This window comes from Pipistrellus kuhlii, unplaced genomic scaffold, assembly GCF_014108245.1.
Source record: "Pipistrellus kuhlii isolate mPipKuh1 unplaced genomic scaffold, mPipKuh1.p scaffold_m20_p_9, whole genome shotgun sequence".
Classification (NCBI taxonomy): Eukaryota; Metazoa; Chordata; class Mammalia; order Chiroptera; family Vespertilionidae; genus Pipistrellus; species Pipistrellus kuhlii.
The window spans coordinates 27317737-27339621 of NW_023425595.1; the positions used below are offsets into that span (position 1 = coordinate 27317737).

A 21885-nucleotide genomic window follows, 5' to 3' on the forward strand; every position below is an offset into this window, starting at 1 on the left:
TATATTTCTTGATTTTATAATGGGGTAGGAGAGTAGGGTCCGAAAAATAACAATAGGAAGGAAGGCACTGACTAATAACTGCTCCCTCCTTCTTTCTTTCTTTCTTTCTTTCTTTCTTTCTTTCTTTCTTTCTTTCTTTCTTTCTTTCTTTCTATATATATATATATATATATATATATATATATATATATATAATTTTTTATATATATATATTTTTTGATTTTTTACAGAGAGGAAGAGAGAGGGACAAAGAGTCAGAAACATCGATGAGAGAGAGTCATCGATCAGCTGCCTCTTGCACACCCCCTACTGGGGATGTACCCGCAACCAAGGTACATGCCCTTGACTGGAATCGAACCTGGGAGACCTTTTAGTCCGCAGGCCAATGCTCTATCCACTGAGCCAAACCGGTTTTGGCTGCTCTCTTCTTTCAAGTCAGCAGCAAAAAATGCAGGGGACAGTCTTTTGCAGCCTAGCACTCCTCCTTTCTAGGAAGTGGTCCCCCTTTCTTTTGAGCAATTTTTCCTTTCCCCTACCTATGTAATACAAATAAAAGCTGCTTTTACAGTCACTCTGATTGACATGACCTGCTTTGTGAAGACCCACATCTCGCATTGTTCAGGGCTTGGGTTCTGGAAGAGGGGCCACATGCAAATGAAAGAGAAGAGACAAAAAATAATAATTTGGAAATATTGGGGGACCAGATGGGAGCACAACTTAAGAGGAAGGACTCCAATTGGACTCAGGCCTTGCCATCCTTTTATTCAACTTGGGATACACCTATAGTCCTTAGGCAGGCAATTTCCAGTAATAGAGTATCTTATCAGTAAGGATTTGATGACTGTCTGGTGTGGAAGTTGCTTCAGCTACCATTGTCTCAACTAAACAGTGGGTGTATAGCTTTGACCTTTGCCAGGGCTCAAGGGTCACCAGCATTCCAGGCTCCTTGTCCACACCTCTCTGCTAGTGAAGACAATAGGCAGTTTCCCACACAGCTTCACCTCTGGACATAAGGATCAGTGTGCAGGTATCTAGACACCTGACTATAGAACAGTTTTCCCTCACTGTTGCTTGTTTTTCAATACAAAAAAATCATCTCAGAATTTTTAAATACAATCAGTATTGCCTTAAAAATAGTTATCATATGAAATATATAAACTTGGGAAATGTTTAAACATTGAGACTAAATGCTTACAAATCAAGAAGCAATATGCAGAAAATATTTGTTTACTCTTTGCAGGGTACTTTTATAAGCTCCTCAACAGTTGTTAGCTCCAGCAATTTACATATTTGCAAAACAAATTATTGTAACTCTCTCTACATTTTATTTGCAGTGAAATATCAATCTACCATTTTTATTGTTGCCTTTTTTCTAACCTAATTTCCATTTTCATATAACTGAAAGTCTTACCATCATGATTTATTTCTGTGTGCATTTATAAATATTATATCTCCATTTCAAAATAAACTTTCATGTTTTTGAAACTCTGCATAGTATTGTGAAATCAATAATAATATGTTGCTTCTAGAGACTTTTGAAAGTTATGCTCCTGCCAGAGAGGAATTTTTTATCTGTCAAGTTTGCAATAATTAAAACAAGTGAAAAATCTAAAATAACAGTTCTTGGTAAGGCTATAGTGAAAATGCCAATGTCATTCTTATACATAGAATATTAAAAAAAAATAATTAAGTGTCTTTCTGGTGGGCCCTTTGGCTTTGTGTGATCTTCAAAATTTTCATACTCTTTAACCTAGTAGTTGTATTTCTAAGAATTCTTTTTTTTCCCCCTGTGGAAAAGTGAGATGAGGATGAATATTTATATAGAAAGGGCCTTATGTAGCATTATTTATAATAGTGAGAAACTAGAAAATGTACATACTACAGTAAAGGCCCATTGTAAAATATTAAGTACTACATCAATATATAAAGCTAGGTTTAATATGATCTCAATTCTGTAGAAAAAGCACATGTTTACAAAAATTCCCTATTTCATCCCTAGGATAAAATGGTCCAAAATGTTAACAGTAATTCTCCTCAGGTGTGAGAATGTGAGTGATTTCTTTTTTATATTTTTATATATTTGAAAAAAATTGCAGTTAATATGGATTTTTATATTTATTAAAAATTAGTATGATAAACTATTTTAAAAACCTAAAATATATTAGCTATGGCTTTTAGAACTAAACAAACAATATAGGAACACCTGATTAAATATGATGAGCTAAATAACATGCATTTATTTCTGTTTAAAAAGACAGGGAGATGTAAGCTTAAAACTATTTGTGTCAGTAGTAATGAATTTATTAAAATAAACATTTAAGAGGAGATCCAAGATGGTGGCTTAGGTAAACATCTAAACTGCTGCCGTGCCCAACAATTTCAATGCTGCAACTAGAAGACAAAACGTCTATCACCCAGAATCACAGGAAAGCTGGTTGAATGGAAGCTCTACAACTAGACTGAAAGAGAAAAGAGCATTCAGGACACAAGCGCTGAAAAACTGGGGGCACACGAGGCGCTGGCGACTGGTCCCTGCTGGCAGAGGGTGTTGTTTTCTTCAACCCGAAGAGAGACAAGCTCCCAATCTCTTTGAAATCCAGTTTCTGGAGAGAAGCTGGACTATCTGCCATCGGGTCGGAAAGTGAGCGTGGTTTGCTTGCAGAGCTGTGCGCAAGAATAATTGTTTGCTGTGCTGGGGCGTGAGACATGGGGACTTGGGCAGAGAGGCAGAGATGGCTCACTGGCAGCCATGGCTGTTTGCCACGCTCTAGCCTAGTGACGCCCTGATACTCCACGCTGCACAATTTACAAACACACCCAAGCTCCAAGCAGTGGTTTTTGCATATGAATGGACTTCTCCATTGCAGTTTAACCTAGCAAACTTGCAACCTGGTGCAGACAGCTCCAAAGCCTCCAAGCTCCAAGCAGGGAAGAGAGGACTGTCGTTCTCGCTGTAGCTCCTGCCGGGTGGCCTCAGACAATAGCCAAACTGCACCTCATTGGAGATCCAGAAGCCAGTGTATCTAGTGGTCAGTGTGAGACCAGATTTCAACTCCTCACATCCATAAGTGACACATTCAGGAGGCTGAGTCAGTGAGCACCAAAGTCCCACTGAAACAAGGCTTGCACCATAAGTGTGTTTCCAGCGCAGCAGTTCTTCTATTATAAATACAGCAGGTCCCCATAGCCAATTGACGAATTGAACCCAGGACCTCTCAGTCCACATGCCAATGCTCTATCCACTGAGCCAAACCAGCTAGGGCTAACAATATACTTTCCATTCCCAAATTACTCACAGATTACATCCCCAGGGTTCAAGAATAAATCAATCCATTCTTCAGTGTCTCAGGATAATTTTATAACAATAATGACACAGACAAGTAGTTTTCAACCAGGGACAGTTTTGCCCCCATCAGAGGACATTTGGCAGTATTTGGAGATATTTTTTATTGTAATGACTTGGTGGTGGTAGGGTACTACTATCATCTAGTGGGTTCAGGCTAAGGATGCTGCTAAACATCCTACAATGCACAGGACTTAGATCCTTTCCACCCAACCTTCCCATAAACACATAATCTGGCCCAAAATGTCAATAATGCTGATGTTGAGAAACTCTGCCTAGATATCCTGTTTCCCGAAAATAAGACAGTGTCTTATATTAACTTTTTCTCCCAAAGTTGCGCTAGGTCTTATTTTTAGGGGATGTCTTATTTTCGGAGGGTGTCTTATTTTCGGGGAAACACGGTAGTAGTCAAGTTCCCAGGCCACGGTAAAAGTCTTTATTTTACTCATAACACTGTTTATAACCCACAACTGAAGCTTAGTGCTAACTGTCATTTTGTTACTTAAAAGTACTTTGCCTCCATTGAAAAGTTCTTTTAAAGTTTGAACTTGAAATACTGAGAAGATTGTTTTCCTTATTGGGAACAAAGGCAGTTATTCCCATGGTGTGATAGAAACTCTAGATTTTAATGTTTCTGACTATTTATTTTTTAGCTTTTCATATGTATGTAAATTTTGAGAGTCTGTTGGATATAATAGTCTGTCATTTCAGTATTGTGTTTGGAATTTTTGTGTCCTTTAAATCTTGAAAATATTTAACCAGTATATCAATTTATTCAATGAACATTCATTTATAAATAAGTATTAATATAATGAGTATTAAGATTTTATAGTATTCCATTTATTTTGACTTTATTAATAGGGTCAGGAGCAGGTCTGGGGAAAATAATCCAGAGATTTCCACAGAAGGACTGGGATGATACACCTTTCCCACAGGGAATTGAATTGGTAAGTTGATGGTGCATTATTGTACTTTTATAATGATACTTTTTATGCTGTTATTATATTTATGTTATAGTTACTGTTAATAATTTGGTGATTTTACTGTAACATGTCACTAGAAATAATCCTTCATTTCAGTACCCCAGGTACAGTAACCTTTGAATGTATTGATTCTGGAATGTGTTTTGCTGTCCATTTTACCATTTAAACCTCTCTAATATTAAAGATGAAATTGATGATCTTTATGTACTTGGGAGCTGAAAAATTCCATTGACTCTTCAGTCAAAATGTTAGCCTAGTAGCTTTAGTGATAGTGTGTTACTACACAAATGTTTACTTTATTTTTTTTGGAAATTTCCAGATTATTTGGATGAAAACTAAATAGAAAAAAAAAAGAAAGAAAGAAAAGGAAAGGTTAGTTTAATGGTGACCAGTTATGTTGAATTCACAAATCCAAATTGCCTTTTTAGATATAGGATCTTTAGGTTGTTTTATCATGGTGCAGTTCAGCTGCTTTAATTTTTGTCAGCCATTTTAAAGGAATGTAATGGTTGTGCATAATTAATGATAGCTAGGACATCCTATCTGGTGGCTATTTCATGATGGTTAAGTGAGGACTAGAAAGATGATCACTAAAGTATTTTGCAATATGACTATACAATCTGGTTCTCAAACATACTGTAGTATGTGTATATGTGTTTGCCTATATGTATTTATGTTGTTTGTGTGTATACACATACAAATTTAATGAGAAGTGTTCTTCAAAGCAGATTTTGCTGTGAGAACATTTGGTATGATAGTGAAGTGTGCAGGCTCTGGAGAGGACTACAGATCTCAGCTGTATGGTTTGACTTTTGATAAGCTAACTTCTTTGAGCAGCAGAATCCTCATTTACAAAATGAGGATAATGACGATACTAATCATATAGGGTTTTTGTAAGATAAAATGGGTTAAAAAAGCACATAAAATGCTTAGAACAATTTATTCCATAAAGTAAGTGTTCATTAAATGAGGTAGTTTATTATTGTTGTTGCTGCTGTTTGTTTAACATCTTGCAACACCTGCCCCAGAAGAATTATTCATCTGTTAGCATTGATCAAAAATATCAATTAGGATAAAACTGATGTTGAAAAAAAATGTGAATTTTAAAATTTTTGCTAATGACTATTCATTTCTTCTTCACTAAAGATAAAAAATACATTGCTGAATGCCTAATTTTGATTATTTACTAGATATACCAGTTAATAATGCAGATTTTTTAATAGATGGAGTTACACATATGTGGATATATATGCGATTTGATATGTATGTTATTTTGTTGTATTACTCCTTTAGATTTCCACTTGTTCCGATTGATGGCGCACACACTTTCTGAGCAGCACTTCAAAATGTATGAAGTGGAAAATTGAGTCTCTGAATGGTTTGCTTCAAAACAAGAAAAGTTCTATTGGGACGGTATTCACAAATTACCTGAAAGATGGGGGAAATGTGTAGCTAGCGATGGACATTACTTTGAATAAAGCACTTTCGATGCTTCTCTTGAAATTATCGTGTTTTCTTTGATTACAAAATCTGTCTTGACCAGTTAATGTGGATTAACTATTAACCGGTTAATAATGCGGATTAACCATTAACTGGTTAATATTGCAGATTAACGGTTAACCGGTTAATAATATGAATTAACTATTAACTGGTTAATAAAACAGATAAACTATTAACTGGTTAATGTTGCAGATTAACTATTAACCGGTTAATAATATGGATCAGAGACCCAATTTTCCACTTCTTCATATGTTTTAAAGTGCTGCTCAGAAAGTGTGTGTTCCATTGATTTCAACAAGTGGTAATCTGGAAGAGCAAGGTCTGGTGAATACAATGGGTAGGTTAAAACTTCCCAGGCAAGGTCTTTTAACGTGTCTTTAACTAGTTTTGAAGTGTGTGATGGTGCATTATCATGAAGCAAAATTAATTTGCCATGTTTTCTGGCCCATTTTGGTCATTTTATGATCAAAGCGTGGTTCAAATGGATTATTTGTTGTCGGTAGTGACCAGTATTAATGGTTTCATCTGGTTTTAGAAGGTCATAATACACCACATCTTCCTTATCCCACCAAACGCAGAGACTTATTTTCTTCCTGAAGTGATTTGGCCTTGCAGTCAATGTTGATTGTTGACCTAGATCAACCCATGATTTTGTGGGTTTGGGATTCTCAGAATAAATCCACTTTTCATTGCTAGTCACAATTTGATGCAAAAAAAACCCCTTTCCTTTGTGCCATTGAAGCAATATTTTACCAATGACTTTTCTGTTTTCCATTTGTCTTTCGTTCAGTTGATGTGGCACCCATTTTCCTTCCTTTAAAATATTTCCCATTGCTTGTAAATGATCGGAAATTGTTTGCTGAGCAATGTTTAATCTTTCTGCAAGTTGTTTTTGCGTTTGACATGCATCTTCATCCAGGAATGCTTATAATTGTCTTCAAATTTTTTCGGTTGACCTGGACGTTTGTCTTTTACATCAAAATAATCACTTTTAAAGTGTTTAAACCAGCGTTCACAAATATCTTGAGATGGTGTATGTTCATCATCATAAGCTTCCCGAAGTATATGATAATTTTCAGCAGTACTTTTCTTCAAAATAATTAATTAAAAGTTCCCACAAATGCTCTTCTCACAAATTTTTGGCACAAAATTTGACATTTTTAAGCGTAAAAATATCTATGATGTTACACCTTCAGAAAATTTGACATATAAAGTTTTGAAGCTTGTTGTCAATACAACAAAATAGCATACATATCAAATTGCATATATATCAACATATATGTAACTCTATCTATGGAAAAATACCCACATTGTTAACCGGTACACCTAGTATAAAGAAGGCAGCATATTCTGTAGATATTCATAAAAGGTAAATTTTGTATTTTGTTATTAAAAATGAGGAAAGAATGTGAGGATCATAGGAAAAGTAACTTTTTTGAAAGCCCCTTCTATTCCTCCTCCTCCCACATGCCTACAAATACTAATAATTGGCTTTCCTATGTGAATAACTAGGTATTTATTTGTACTATTAAGCATCCTTTCAGTGATGATTGAAAGGGGAAATTTTTGTTGCTGGACCATCTTGAACTTTTAAAAAAATATGTTTTTATTGATTTTTGAGAGAGGGAGAAAAATAGGGAGGTAAAAACATCAATGATGAGAGAGAATCATTGATCAGCTGCCTCCTGCACTCCCCGCACTGGGGATGGAGTTCACAACCCGGGCATGTGCCTTGACAGGGAATCAAACCATGACCTCCTGGTTCATGGATCAATGCTCAACTGCTGAGCCACGCTCGCTGGACCTTTTTTGAACTTTTTGTGAACTCCTATCTTCTCTCACATCAAAGCATGGAGGGATATAAACTACAACAGTTTGAAAATTTGAACAGTGAACTACCTTCATAAGTTTCAAGAGATATGATTTGATACTAGATGTTTTTTAAAATATATTTTTATTGATTTCAGAGAGGACGCGAGAGGGGGAGAGAGAAGCATCAATGATGAGAGAGAATCATTGATAGGCTGTCTCCTGCAAGCCCCACAATGGAGATCAAGCCCATACATAACTTAGGCATATGCCCTGATGGGGAATCGAAACCTGACCTCCTGGTTCATAGGTTGAAGCTCACTGAACAACGCCAGCCAGACTGACACTAGCTATTTAGCTATGATTGACAAGGGATGAATTGTGTTTTGAAATTTAAGGGAATAATAGATAGTGTGATGTTTCTCTAGTAGTGAGGGAGGGACAGTTACTGATTTTACTATTTAGTAAATGGTGTTTTTTTTTCTTTGTATGATAGACGCTCCTGTGTTCAAGTGCTATCAGTGGCTCTCCAGTAACAAGTAGAGTTATATGCTGTTAATTGATAGAATGGAAGTGATAATAAGTAAACAGAATTTTTTCTCACCTGACATTTTCCTAGATGACTTCTTGGCTGATTCTTAGCAAAGCATTTCAAGATTTTTTTTGGCTAGATTTTATTTAGAAATATAAAAAGTAAAGTGGGCCAATATATGGTGATGGAAGATGATTGGTCTTTGGATGGTGGGCACACAATGCAATATACAGATCATGTATCATAGGTATGTACACTGAAACCTATTTGATCTTATTAACCAATGTCACCCCAATAAATTAACCAACAGTATTTGAGCTGCTGGATTACATTAGAAATTTATTTTTTGTTTTTCTATAATTGATAGCAATTCTAATCCTCTAATGTCTACTGTGCTGTGTCAAGTAAAACATTAACTTACTTAACATCTGTCAAAATTCATATAAAAACAATAGAATCATTAAATTAATTTTTCATTGTGTTTTTATTATTTATTGCTGTGAGCTATACTTTGTATAGTAGGGAACAGTACAACTGTTCTTCATATGAATAGCAGTAATTTGAATAATTGTGAAATACTGTATAACTAGAATAACTCCTGTAGCTTTAGGACCAGAAATAAGCCTAATAAAATCTTAGACTAATTGAAGGTGATCTGGCTTGGTCCCTAAATGGTTTGTTGATTTCAGGGTGATAATGGCCCTTTTGTGATGATTTACAGAGAGGGGAAAAATCTTACCCTTTCCAAGGTAGTAGAACAACTTTTAGCATATAATATTACTGTTAACATTTAACAGTTGCATAGGATTGATAGACTGTGATGAACTTTCATAAATTAGATGATACATGGGAGTGCATCTAATTTACAGATAAGTAAGTTAAAGATCAGGGAGTTTAAACAATTTTATTAGGATCTAACAGCTGAGATGCAGCAGAGTTAGGATTCAATCCAGGTCTTTTGATTCTTAGTGTGAGCTAAGATCTGAGAATGTTCTGAAAGTGATACTTTAAACTATGGTTAGCATTTGTAAATGTAGGATCTGAAAACAGGGTTCTATGATTTGGAAGAACTTAGGTTTAGAAATGTTAAAAGAATGCTGCATATTAGATGGATACCAACTTCACTTACTTTATCTGAGGACATGTCTGTGTTCAGAGCACAGTATTATATTGAAATTATTTTCTATTTCCACCTCTTCTTCTCAGACAGCATAAATTTGAGTTGTTTAAAATCTAAAGGAAAGATAATTGTGTTCAGTCTGATGACTAAACTTTATGACTAGTAGGAAAGGATTTTATGCATTCAGTCCCTAAAAAGTCAAATCCCAAATTTAATTTAGAGGATATTGTATTTATTCTTTGGGCTTTTATGTAAAGAAATTGCCTTCTTTTTCTTTTCTTCTATTGGGAAATGCTGAACTTTAATTTGGATGGATTTTAAAAATAAAAATATGAAAATAAGCTAAACCAAACATAATGACTACTTTTCCAATTCTGGGATATTTTTATCTTTTTCTTGTGTTTTTTAAGCATACAAGGAAACCACAGACAGTCATAAAAATAAAGTTTCAGTTAATTTTAGTGACAATATTTCAAAGAAAATTTAAGAATTGTTTTGCAGAGGCATTCTATGGCTAACAATCTATTTTGGACTATGGAAACAAATGTTTTTATTGGCTAGCTTTTGGGTTTTTATTTTTTAAATACATTTTTATTGATTTCAGAGAGAGAGCGATAGGAACATCAATGATGAGAGAGAATCACTGATCAGCTGCCTCTTGCATGCCCCTACTGGGGATCAAGCCCACAACCCGGGAATGTGCTCTTGACCGCAATCGAACCCAGGACCTTTCAGTTCATAGGCCGATGCTTTATCTATTGAGCCAAATCAGCTAGGCTTGGCTAGCTTTTGGATATCAACAAACAAATATTGTTTTGGCAGTAGCTTTTTTTTATTTTTAAAGATGCCCTAATTTTTTTAATATTATAATTCAGAAAATAGTGCCATATTTTTACTAGGGACTGTCTGCACTGGGACATTTGTAGGTCTAATTGTTTTCTTTTAATCCTCACCTGAGGATATTTTTTCCATTGATTTTCAGACAGAGTGGATGGAAAGGAGGGGTGGGAGAGAGAGAAACATCAATGTGTGAGAGACATCGATTGGGTCTCTCCCATATGCACCCAGACTAGGGCTGGGGATCAAACCTGCAACTGAGGTTTGTGCTCTTTTTTTTTTTTTTTTTTAAATTTATTGATTTTTTTACAGAGAGGAAGGGAGAGAAATAGAGAGTCAGAAACATCGATGAGAGAGAAACACCAATCAGTTGCCCTCCTGTACACTCCCTACTGGGTATCTGCCCACAACTGAGGTACATGCCCTTGACCAGAATCAAACTTAGGGCTCTTGAGTCCGCAGGCTGACGCTCTATCCACTGAGCCAAACCAGTCATGGCTGAGGTATGTGCTCTTGACTGGGAATTGAACCCATTTGGTCTGTAGGCCCACACTCTAACACTGAGCAAAACTCACTGGCTAATTTTTTTAGAAAGTGAAGGTAACGTTAAAAAAAAAATGCTGTGACTTGAATAAAAGAAGAATAAATGTTTAGTTAGAGTTTCTAAATTTGAGGTTCTTAAGAAATTAGTTTCATTATTTAAATTACAGAATAGTGATTTGACTATCTTTAATATGAATCCATTTTTTCTGTAGTTGTAAATATAGATTGCAGAGAAGGGGGGGGGATCTTGTATTAAACGTTTTGCAGTTGTAACATAGGAGAAGTAGCTTTAGTATAGGAGGCTATTTGTGGGCAGAGAAGTATAAGTACCATGTGTACTTTTATTCTTTAAGCTGTTTAGAATACATTGAATACAAATGGGATAGCAGTTGTCATTCTGGCCTGGATATAGATACTGTTTGGTCAGGGAACTGAGTGTAGAAGGGTGGAAGAGACTTTTCTCCCTCTTTGTACAAGAAAATGCATGAAAAGAGAATGAGAAAGGTAGTAAACATATTGGATAACAGAATCAGAGGCACAAATATTTTAAATGGTTGGAATTATAGGCCCTTTATTGAGAAGATGAAATATAATAGGTAAAAACATTAGTTCTTACATGTGAGTATATATAAGTCAGCTGTGTAAGTAATCATTTAGAATAAAGATAGATGGGATAATTTGCCAGCTAGAGAGATTTGCGAAAAGCAAGAAGAGAGCTTAAAGTAAAAAATATATACTTATAAAAGTTACTTAGGTAGCATCTAAACCCTCTGTGCTGCGGTAGGGCACTTGTTGATGAATTCAATTTTAAAGACGGTGTAAAGGATATGTGAAGGACTCTTGATTTTATGTAGTGTTGAGGCTGAAAACATAAGAATACTGCTATGAAGTATGAAGGCATGGCTTTTAAAATATACTAAGGACTACAAAAAGGAATTTTAAGTTCTGTTCACAACAAAGCAAGTGGATATAAATGGGGTTTAAGCTGGAAAGTGGTGATTTGAGCTCACATTTTAGTTTCCGACTTCCAGACAATTGTCTCTTTGAAGTAATAAAATCATATGGCAAGTTGGAATCTGATGAGTCTAGAGGATACTTTTGAGACAGTAGATTCTCTTACATCTCTGCAGTAGAGGATAGCCAATCTTGGTGTTATTTTTCTCATATTCCTCAGTGCTCACCAAAATGGTTTGTTCTTGTATACTAGACTTTCAGTTACTTACAATTGTGCTTATTTTACTAGTGCATCGATAGCCTCAGTTATGCCACAGAATCTTTCACCTCCCCTGTCTCCATGCTCTGCTACTTCAGTACTACTCTCAGAACCACCTTAGACAAGGTTTTCTTGCCATGCTGGGGTTCTGCTAAACCTGGGGCGCTGGGGCCATAAGCACTTCCTGAGGAAGATGTAGAAACTGCTCAGGTCTAACCTAGCACAAAGTCATGTTGTTTGCAAATAACCTGGCCCTAATATCACATGGAATGTTGCTACTCATCTCTCATGTAATATATTTATCAGAATGCTTTTGAGAATGAAAGGTCGTATATTGGAAAATACACATAAACTGAAACTATTCTTGAACAAACTGATTTGTTGGTTACTTATAGATATGCATGTGTAAGGTTATTCATGGCAGAAGATTGAAAACTACCTAAATGTCCATCAGTAGGAGACTGATTGGATTAGTGCAGTAGTCGGCAAACCGTGGCTCACGAGCCACATGCGGCTCTTTGGCCCCTTGAGTGTGGCTCTTCCACAAAATACCACATGTGGGCGCTCATGTACAGTGTGATTGAAACTTCGTGGCCCAGGTGCAGAAGTCGGTTTTTGGCCTGGGCGAATCTATTTTGAAGAAGTGGTGTTAGAACATTCAAGGGGCCAAAGAGCTGCATGTGGCTCTCGAGCCGTGGTTTGCCAACCACTGGATTAGTGGTACCACATTTACTCATCAGGATATAATGCAACTTTTAAAAGGTATGAGGTAGAAGGTGTACAAACGGCTAACAGACACATAAATGATGCTAACCTTACTAATCTTTAGGAAAATGCAAATCACAACCACAGTGAGATATCACTTTACACCTATTGTGATGACTACCATTAAAAACAACAATAAATAGCAAGTGTTGGCAAACATATGGAAAAATTAAAATCCTTTTGCACTGTTCCTGTAATATAAAATTGTGGAGATGAAATGGAAAACTCTATGGTGCTTCCTCAAAAAGTTGAACATATAATTATTATATGACCGAGTAATTTCACTTCTGAGTATACACCCAAAAGAATTGAAAATAGGGACTTGAACCAGATAACTGTACATACAGCCCTAGTAGCATTAATAGGCCAACGGTGGAAGCAACCCAAGTATTCATTGACAGATGATTGGATAAACAGATTGTGGTATATACACATAATGAAATTTTATTCAGAATTTAAAAAGAAGGAAATTCTGACACATACTACAACATGGATAAACCTTGAGGACATTATGCTAAGTGAAATAAGCCAGTTACTAAAAGACAAATACTGCATAATTCCATTTATGTGAAGTTCCTAGAATAGTAAAATTCATAGAGACAGACAGCAGTCAAATTTCTAGGCTCCTAGTGCTTGCCCAGGGGTTGTGGAGGGAGGCATGAGGAGTTGTGTAATGGATATAGATTTTCAGTTTCTGGAGATTGGTTGCAGAAAAATGTGAATGTATTTAACACTACTGAACTGTACACTTAAAAATGGTTAAGATAATAAATTTTATGTTATGTATATTTTATTACTAAAATATTTTTGAGGTGAGATAGAACTTTATACAATGACATGAACAAATCTCTAAGACATATTATGTAGCAAATAGCCAAACAATTTGAACAAGAAAGAACAAAATTGGAGGACTTGCACTACCTGGTTTAAAGACCTATTTATTATAAAGTTCAATATGCAAGTCAGTGTGGCATTGACTTAAGGATAGACATGTAGATCCATGCAAAAATATAGAAGCAAACCCACATATATAAGTTGATTTTCAGTAGAGTTGCTAAGGCAATTCAGTTGTGGAAAAGATAGGGTTTTCAATAAATGGTGTCAGGACAATTGAATATCCATTTGGGAAAAAATTAGCCTTGACCTTAACTTACACCATACATTAAATTAATCTGAGATGGATTATAGACTAAATGTGGAAACTAAAATGATAAAGATTTTAAAAGAAAACTAGGAGAACATCTATGTGACCTTCAGTTAAGCCAAAAGCATGACTGAATAAAGGTTTCATGGAATATTTGAAAACTCTTGAAAAATAGTGCATCACCATGCAAAAAGGGTGGATAGTCAGATAGCAAGTAGTCCCATTTTGTTTCATAAATTTTACTTGGCTCTGCAGATCTCTCGATGCTACTTGAGCCCTTTATTTTTAGATATTTAACTTCAGTGGGGAGGAGGACCCTGGAAGAAATGAGGGGACATGGGAGGCACTGAGCAGAGTTTTCTCAGGTGTTATCTATTCTGCTGAGCCAGGTTTTCCTCTTTAAGCCAGAATTTTGGGTATATTCATATCTGTGGGGTAGATCTTCTTAATTGAAGTTTTTTTTCTTTTAATATGTTTCTATTGTTTTTGTTTTGTTTTGTTTTTTAAGAAAGAAAGGAAGGAAAAGGGATAGAGAGAGAGAAAAGTTAATAAGAGAGAAACATCATCAATACCTCCTGCATGCCTTCCACAGGGGATTGAGCCCACAACCTGGGCATGTGCCCTGACTGAGAATCGAACTAATGGCCTCTTGATTTCTGGGTTGACACTCAACCATTGAACTACACCAGCTAGGCTATTAAAGGTTTAATTTATATAGATGTTAGGCAACATTAGATATAAAAACATTATTATATGTTATAGACTTTGTGAAATTTTAGAAAGAATACTGAACTCTGGAATTTTATCTATATCAGTAAATACACCTGTGTATAGGTATATAGATTGAGTATAAAAGGCAACCGCTATTTAGAGAGAGCACCAACTTTCTAGATTATATAATCTATTTTCAAAGGTATATAAGGAATTATATTTTGATATTATCTATCCTCTCATACCCAAGTTCTTGATCTAATCAATCAAGGTCTCTGATGATCCAGAAATCCTGATTACTGCATGAAATATGTCCACATCTTTTGTTTGAGTTTGTATTGTGCCTTGAGTATTCACGTGCAGCTTTCCCAGTTATGAATTTTACTGTGCATTGTCATCTCTGTATAACTTATAAATATGTACCTTTTAAATAAAAAGTGAAGTAGTTAGTGGCCTCTAGTGGTACTAATGTGTCTATAAAATGTCACTAATATCACCAGTAACAAAGATTTAGTAGATAGCATTACTAATATGTATATTTATTAAAGAAAAGTTTTTAAAGTTTGAGAATTAAAAGTTTATTAATCAGTTATGAATTTATCAGTGATGTGGCTGTGCCTACTATTATAGCAAATTTTTATCATTACCAGACTCCTTATTTTAAGTAATGCCTTGAGGTTATATATGTATGCCTTAATCAGTGGTTCTCAACCTTTCTAATGCCGGGACCCTTTAATACAGTTCCTCATGTTGTGGTGACCCCAACCATAAAATTATTAATGTTGCTACTTCGTAACTGTAATTTTGCTACTGTTAATGAATCCTAATGTAAATACCTGTGTTTTCCTATGGTCTCAGGCTCTACAGCAGCGGTTCTCAATCTGTGGGTCGCCTAAGACCATCGGAAATTTACATTATTATTCATAACAGTAGAAAAATTACAATTACGAAGTAGCAACGAAAATAATTTTATGGTTGGGGGACACCACAACATGAGGAACTGTATTAAAGGGCCGCGGCATTAGAAAGATTGAGAACCACTGCCTTAATTGGAAGTATTTCTATATTGCTTGTACTTATGTCAGCAATAGTTTACAGTTGCATTGCACTGAAATGTGTCCATGAACTGGGGTAGCAGGAATGATTTCTGATATCTCCTTAAATATAATGAAAGATAAAAATAGGATCAATATTTCATAAGTTAAAAAAAATAAATCCTTAAAATAAGGTTTATTTCTTTAAAAGGCTAATTTTGGCTAGCTTAAAGATACTTCAAGTTAGGCCAGTAATTATTCAAAATGTGAAATATATGTGGAAATTTAGACAGATCATTTCAAAAATTTGGAAAATTTATGTAAATTCAAGATTTGGAAAGCTAAAGAGAAAACAGACAAGTTTTAGGCAAATTAAATTTATTTTAAGTACTCATTAATTTTCATTTATGCTAAAAATTAGGTATTGAAATATAGGGATTCAATAATTTGCCCACAGTCATAAACCTATTTACTATTCGCTGAGATGATAATAAAACCCTGTTCTTTTGACTTTCTGCTAAAGTTTGTTTGTTTGTTTGTTTGTTTGTTTTTACTCTAATATAACGCTCTACTCTTTGTGTTAAATGGGGCAAGTTGATTTTTTTTAATGTTTTTTCTTCTTTTTAAAGTTAAAAAATTAACAAGTCTTATTCTAGTTAGGAAGGCTTAACTGACAATAGAAAGACATGACTAGAAGTGTTTTAACACTGAAATCAGAATGGTCTAATAACACAAATCTGTGTTAATTAAGGAGTCTGCAGCTTTTATTTATTTCAAAGCTAGACCATACAGTTAGCTCTCTTTGTCTGCAGGTTCCATGTCCACGGTTTCTGTATCCCCGAATTCAATCAACCATAATGAAAAATATTTGATAAAAAACATTAGGTTGTTGCCGAAACCGGTTTGGCTCAATGGATAGAGCGTCGGCTTGGGGACTGAAGGGTCCCGGGTTCGATTCCTGTCAAGGGCATGTACCTTGGTTGCGGGAATATCCCCAGTAGGGGGTGTGCAAGAGGCAGCTGATTGATGACTCTCATCGATGTTTCTAACTCTCTATCTCTCTCCCTTCCTCTCTGTACAAAATCAATAAAATATATTAAAAAATAAAAAAAAAATAAAAAAAACACATTAGGTTGTTGTTGATGTCTACTATGTGGTTAGGACTGTGATGATTGTGTCTGTACTGAACCTGTACACATTGTTTTTTCTTGTCATTATTCGCTAAACAATACAGTATAACTAGTATTTTCACAGCATTTTCACTGTTATGTACTATATATAATTCAGTATGAAGAGAATGTGTGGATATTATATACAAACTAGAGGACCAGTGCACGAGATTCGTGCACCTGTGGGCGGGATCCCTCAGCCCACCTGTGCCCTCTTACAGTCTGGGAGCTGGCCTAAGCGGTCAGTTGGACATCCTTAGCACTGCCACTGAGGTGGAGGGGCTCCTACTACCACCACTATGATCACCAGCCGTAAGCCCGGCTTCTGGCTGAGCTGCACTCTCCCTATGGGAGTGCACTGACCACTAAGGGGAAGCTCCTGCATTGAGCATCTGCCCCCTGGTGGTCAGTGTGCGTCATAGCAACCAGTCATTTGGCTGTTCGGTCTATTTGCGTATTAGCCTTGTATTATATAGGATATGACACCATTATATATAAGAGATTCGAGCATTTGAGGATTTTGGTGTCCTTGGGAGACCTGGAGCCAATCCCTCAAGGACACTGAGGGTCAACTCTGTTTATAAGAACCACTTATGGTATGTGTGAACTCAAGAATAGTTTTGATTATAATAGCCATAGTGTTCTAATGAAAAAGTTAGATTCTACTATTGGATTCATAACTGACTAAAAGATTTCATCAAGAGTAGTAAGATCTTCAGTATTTTTCTCGAATTGAGTACTATGGACTTACTTTTAAACTGCTATAAAACTTACACTAGAACTATTATAATTTTGTGAATTAATTGTGGTTTCCATTCTTTGAAGTTCATTGGGCTCTTGACCCAGAAAATGACTGCTTTTCCCACGACTTCTGAGTACTGATAAGCAAAATGAGGTAGAAACCCAGATTCTGGTTTTAAATATTTTACTTTCAGACAAGTTTAATGGAGGAAGAGACATGTTCTATGTTGAAAAGAAGGCTCTGTGCTCATAATAGCATTTTTCACTCATTTCATCAACTAGAGATTCTTTTAAACTTAATGTAGCCTCTTTAAAATTTCTGGAAAACACTTTTCAATTTTACATGAATATTTATTTATATTAATATTGTTCTACTTAGGTGTCATCTATAGTGTTAGATCATAGAACAACTTGTTTGTTGCCTGTTGGTGACAGAGACAACTTTAAGCAGAATGATGAGATGCTATTACTAAAAGTGAAGAATTGTTTCTAAACCTGAAAAAGGGACAGAGGTGGAGTACAGAAATTAATAACTTAGATACAGATGATTGGTGATTAAAAATGATAATTAAAGAGCTGGATTGTGAGTACTTATGGAAATAAAACTTTTTTGGGTAGATTGCTCATATTTGCTTTAAGTTTTATAACCATTTTGCTTTAAAATTTATAGCCATTTAAAAATTTAGCAATGATTTAATACCGGTTTATTGATTTAACAGGTATTTATAGAATGCTTACTGTGTCAAGTAAAGAGATGGGTATTAAAGATATGGTGGTGAATCAGCTAAAATCCCTCTCTTAGAATTTAAAGTTCTAGTGGAGAGAGACTGGCACTAACCATAATGAATAAGTAAATTATATAGTACATGTGAAGTGATACATACTATTAAAAAATAATAAAGCAGAGAGAGGAACAATGGTGACCCATAGTTTGTAAATAATCAAGGCAACCAGTTACATATTGCTACTGGCTGAATGGTCTAAGGAAAACAAATGAACTAAGTAAATTCATTTCTATAATTTGTATATTTTTGATATTATAACTAGAACCTTACCAAATAATAAAAAAGTATATATATAATATGAAGAGTGATGGATATGAAATTTCTTGGCTGATACTAGCTAAGACTTATTCAGAACATGAGTTATACATGACTGTGATTATAATTATGAGTAATACATGACTATAATTATAATTACCTGTAATCAAATAAGTTACACATTTAATGTATTCCATACAAGGACAAAGAAAAGGGTAGAGAAATTTGGGATCACACATTTACAGTTTGTCATTAAAGCAGATTAAGTACAAGTATAAAAATCCTATGTATTTCTTTCTTTTTAAAAAAATATATTTTATTGATTTTTTACAGAGAGGAAGAGAGAGGGATAGAGAGTTGGAAACATCGGTGAGAGAGAATCATCAACCAGCTGCCTCTTGCACACCCCCTACTGGGGACGTGCCCGCAACCAAGGTACATGCCCTTGTCCGGAATCGAACCTGGGACCTTTCAGTCCACAGGCTGATGCTCTATCCACTGAGCCAAACCGGTTTCGGCAAAATCCTCTGTATTTCTAAGTCCTGTAACTGAGCCATTGCTTAATTGATATAGGACTTTATAATTTGGGGTTGCAAAGGAAAAAGATGATTCTATGTTCTTTTTATACCAAGGCCTTTTTTCCTCCTAATTATTTCTTAGCATACATAATGCAACATTTAAGGATTTATTTTAATACAACTCCTAGATTTGGTTTAATTGTCTAGTTTAATGATTCTCTTTTGCTCTTTTCTTTCTTTTTCTCTCTCCTGCTTGACGAAGATTTGTATAAAAAGACTGACTGGTAGTTTGTGATGCAGCCTCTAGTTATTGGTAGAAATTTATCTAAAGGTCTTTCCTGTAATGGAGTGTGATGCTCATTTAAAATCTTCACTAATGTACTGATTAAAATGCTATGGAATCTCAGGGTTTGGAAAAGGAACCTTAAAGGTTCTCTGGTCAAATCCCACCCCCTTTTGGTTAAATTAATTTGTATACAATACTCTTGCCAAAGGTTCATGTAGTTTTAGCCAATATTGAATACTTCCAGTTATTCATCCTTAAGTATTTTCTTAGTGCCTGTTGGGTACTAGACAATGTGTTGGTTGTCAGGAATACAGTGGTAAATAAGACAGGTGTTTTATTTAATCTAGTAGCATTTTGATGGTGATGATGGACTTTACCTTCAGAATCTGATACACACATCGTCCTCAATGGTCTTATCCTTTTTTTACAAGTGTGTAACAATATTAACCTGACCTTGTTAGATTAATATTCCAGTTGTTACTGTACTTGGAAAAACTATGCTTTTTCTCCCTCAAAAGCTTGTTGGCTAAATTTGTATTAAAATGTATACCTATTGGCCCTAGTTGGTTTGGTTTGGTGGTTAGAGTGTCAGTCCGCAGACTGAAAGATCCCAGGTTCTATTCTGGTCAAGGGCACTAACCTTGATTACAGGCTTGATCGGGATGTGTATGGGAGACAACCAGTTGTGTTTCTCTAACATTGATGTTTCTCTCTCTGTGTTTCTCCCTATCCCTTCCACTCTCTTTACAAATAAAATCAATGGGAAACATATCCTTGGGTAACGCTTAACAACACAACAACAACAAATATATATGTATATACATACTCAATTTTTTCAAAAGTTGAAAGTTCTATCAAGTTTAGATGTGTCATTAAATTATAAATAAAGAACTCTTAACCTGTAATAAAGTTATATTTCCTACAACATATGCAGGGCAGAATATGGAATCTTACCATCTTATTTAATTGTATTATGCTCAGGGTGAGAGTCCAGACACTTAACATAATCTAGGAAGTAACTGAGATGGGGATTTGGTTCCATGTAATACTGGATGTTATACTATGTCAGTGTATGTTTACAATTTAATTAACTTGCCTTCTGCTTTTCAAAAAGAAACTCCATCTCTCGCAAATCTTTGGACATTATTTTTTGCTAACTTTGCATCAGACCCTATTGGAGACTGGAGACTAGTGCCAGCTCTGCTAGTGGAGCCATGAGCTCTTGCTACCGCTCTGGCAGTCATTTTCAGAGGTGTTAGCTGCAGTGCCAACAAGGGTTTGGAAATATGACAAGGCATTGAATAATGTGAAGTTAATCTAATCCAGGTCACACTAAATTTATATCTGTGGCACATTTCAGATACCAATAGTGGTGTACCTTATAATCTCAGGTCATCTTAGCTTTTTGGTTCAGGTAGCTACTTCTTGATATGTGGAGTACAGTAATTGACTAAAGTCGTTTCTATTGTCAGTTACTAAGCAAATAGAAGAGTCATCCCTTCCCCCTCCCCCTTCCCCAGATTTAAAACAGAATAGGAGGAGTTGAGGTATAGGTCAGAATGAATTATTCTTTATTTCTGCCCCCCAAGAGGAAGTGAAGATAGTATTTCCCACATCCTGGCATAAAGGGAGTTGGGAATCAAGGGATCCTTATGAGGGAACTTCACAGAGGTTTCAGAGCTTTGGATGATTCTCTGGTTTGGAAAAGATGAGGATTGATGACTGCTGAGGATAAATATGCTGTGATAGCTGAGTGTGGCATTGTGCAACTTGGCTGGGCTATCATTGTGTTGAGATATTGAGACTATTGAGAATCTTGTTATAATATTTACCATGGTATACTGTGTAAATAACATCTATGTTTCAGGAAATAAAAACGGTTCAAGAATACTGTGATTTATATTATGCTGCAGACTGTTTTTAATTTTGGCCTCTATTTCTATTTGGCTCTCCCTATATGGTAAAGCCCTTTTAAAGTCTCACTGATACTCATTGGAACCAAAATGGGTTAAAGAAAGCACTTAAGGGTCTCATAAGTTGTGGTTCTGGTAATTGAAGTGAGAGCACCCTACCCCCAAGTGTAATTTCAGAGTTAAAAAACTCACTTTCCTGTAGAATTTATTTCCAGTACTAAAACTTCAAAGCCTTTATGTGCCATTTGAATAGGGAATGTGATTGATACATTTTAATTTAAAATTTTGCTTATCCAATTAGTGTTTGGCATATATCCCGAAGGAAAAGTTAGTAATATACAGGCTAGAATGATGGACTAAAGTTAATAAGAAGCCGGGACCGGTTTGGCTCAGTGGATAGAGCGTGGGCCTGCGTGCGGACTGAAAGGTCCCGGGTTCGATTCCGGTCAAGGGCATGTACCTTGGTTGCGGGCACATCCCCAGTGGGGGGTGTGCAAGAGGCAGCTGGTCGATGTTTCTCTCTCATCAACGTTTCTAACTTTCTGTCCCTCTCAATTCCTCTCTGTGTAAAATCAATAAAATATATTTTAAAAAAAGTTAATGAGAACTTTTATGGGAGAATATAAATATTTTATTATAAATATATTCTATAAAATTGGTACTAGAGACTTGCAGTTCATTAAT

General features: G+C 35.5%; 1 protein-coding gene and 1 long non-coding RNA gene across 3 annotated transcripts in view; one reads left to right on the plus strand and one right to left on the minus strand.

Moving 5' to 3' along the window:
- Positions 1 to 21885, plus strand: part of SBF2 (SET binding factor 2) — a 307688-nt gene that overhangs the window by 38329 nt on the left and 247474 nt on the right. For both annotated transcript variants that reach the window (XM_036428329.2, XM_036428330.2), the window contains exon 2: positions 4205 to 4290. In XM_036428329.2, coding sequence (XP_036284222.1) covers positions 4205 to 4290 — 86 coding nt within the window. The remainder of the gene's footprint in view (positions 1 to 4204; positions 4291 to 21885) is intronic.
- Positions 474 to 13801, minus strand: LOC118713615. Its single transcript, XR_004986331.2, has 3 exons — positions 13790 to 13801; positions 3254 to 3256; positions 474 to 1001 (listed from the first exon to the last, which is right to left on the minus strand). It is a non-coding gene; the product is annotated as an uncharacterized LOC118713615 (long non-coding RNA).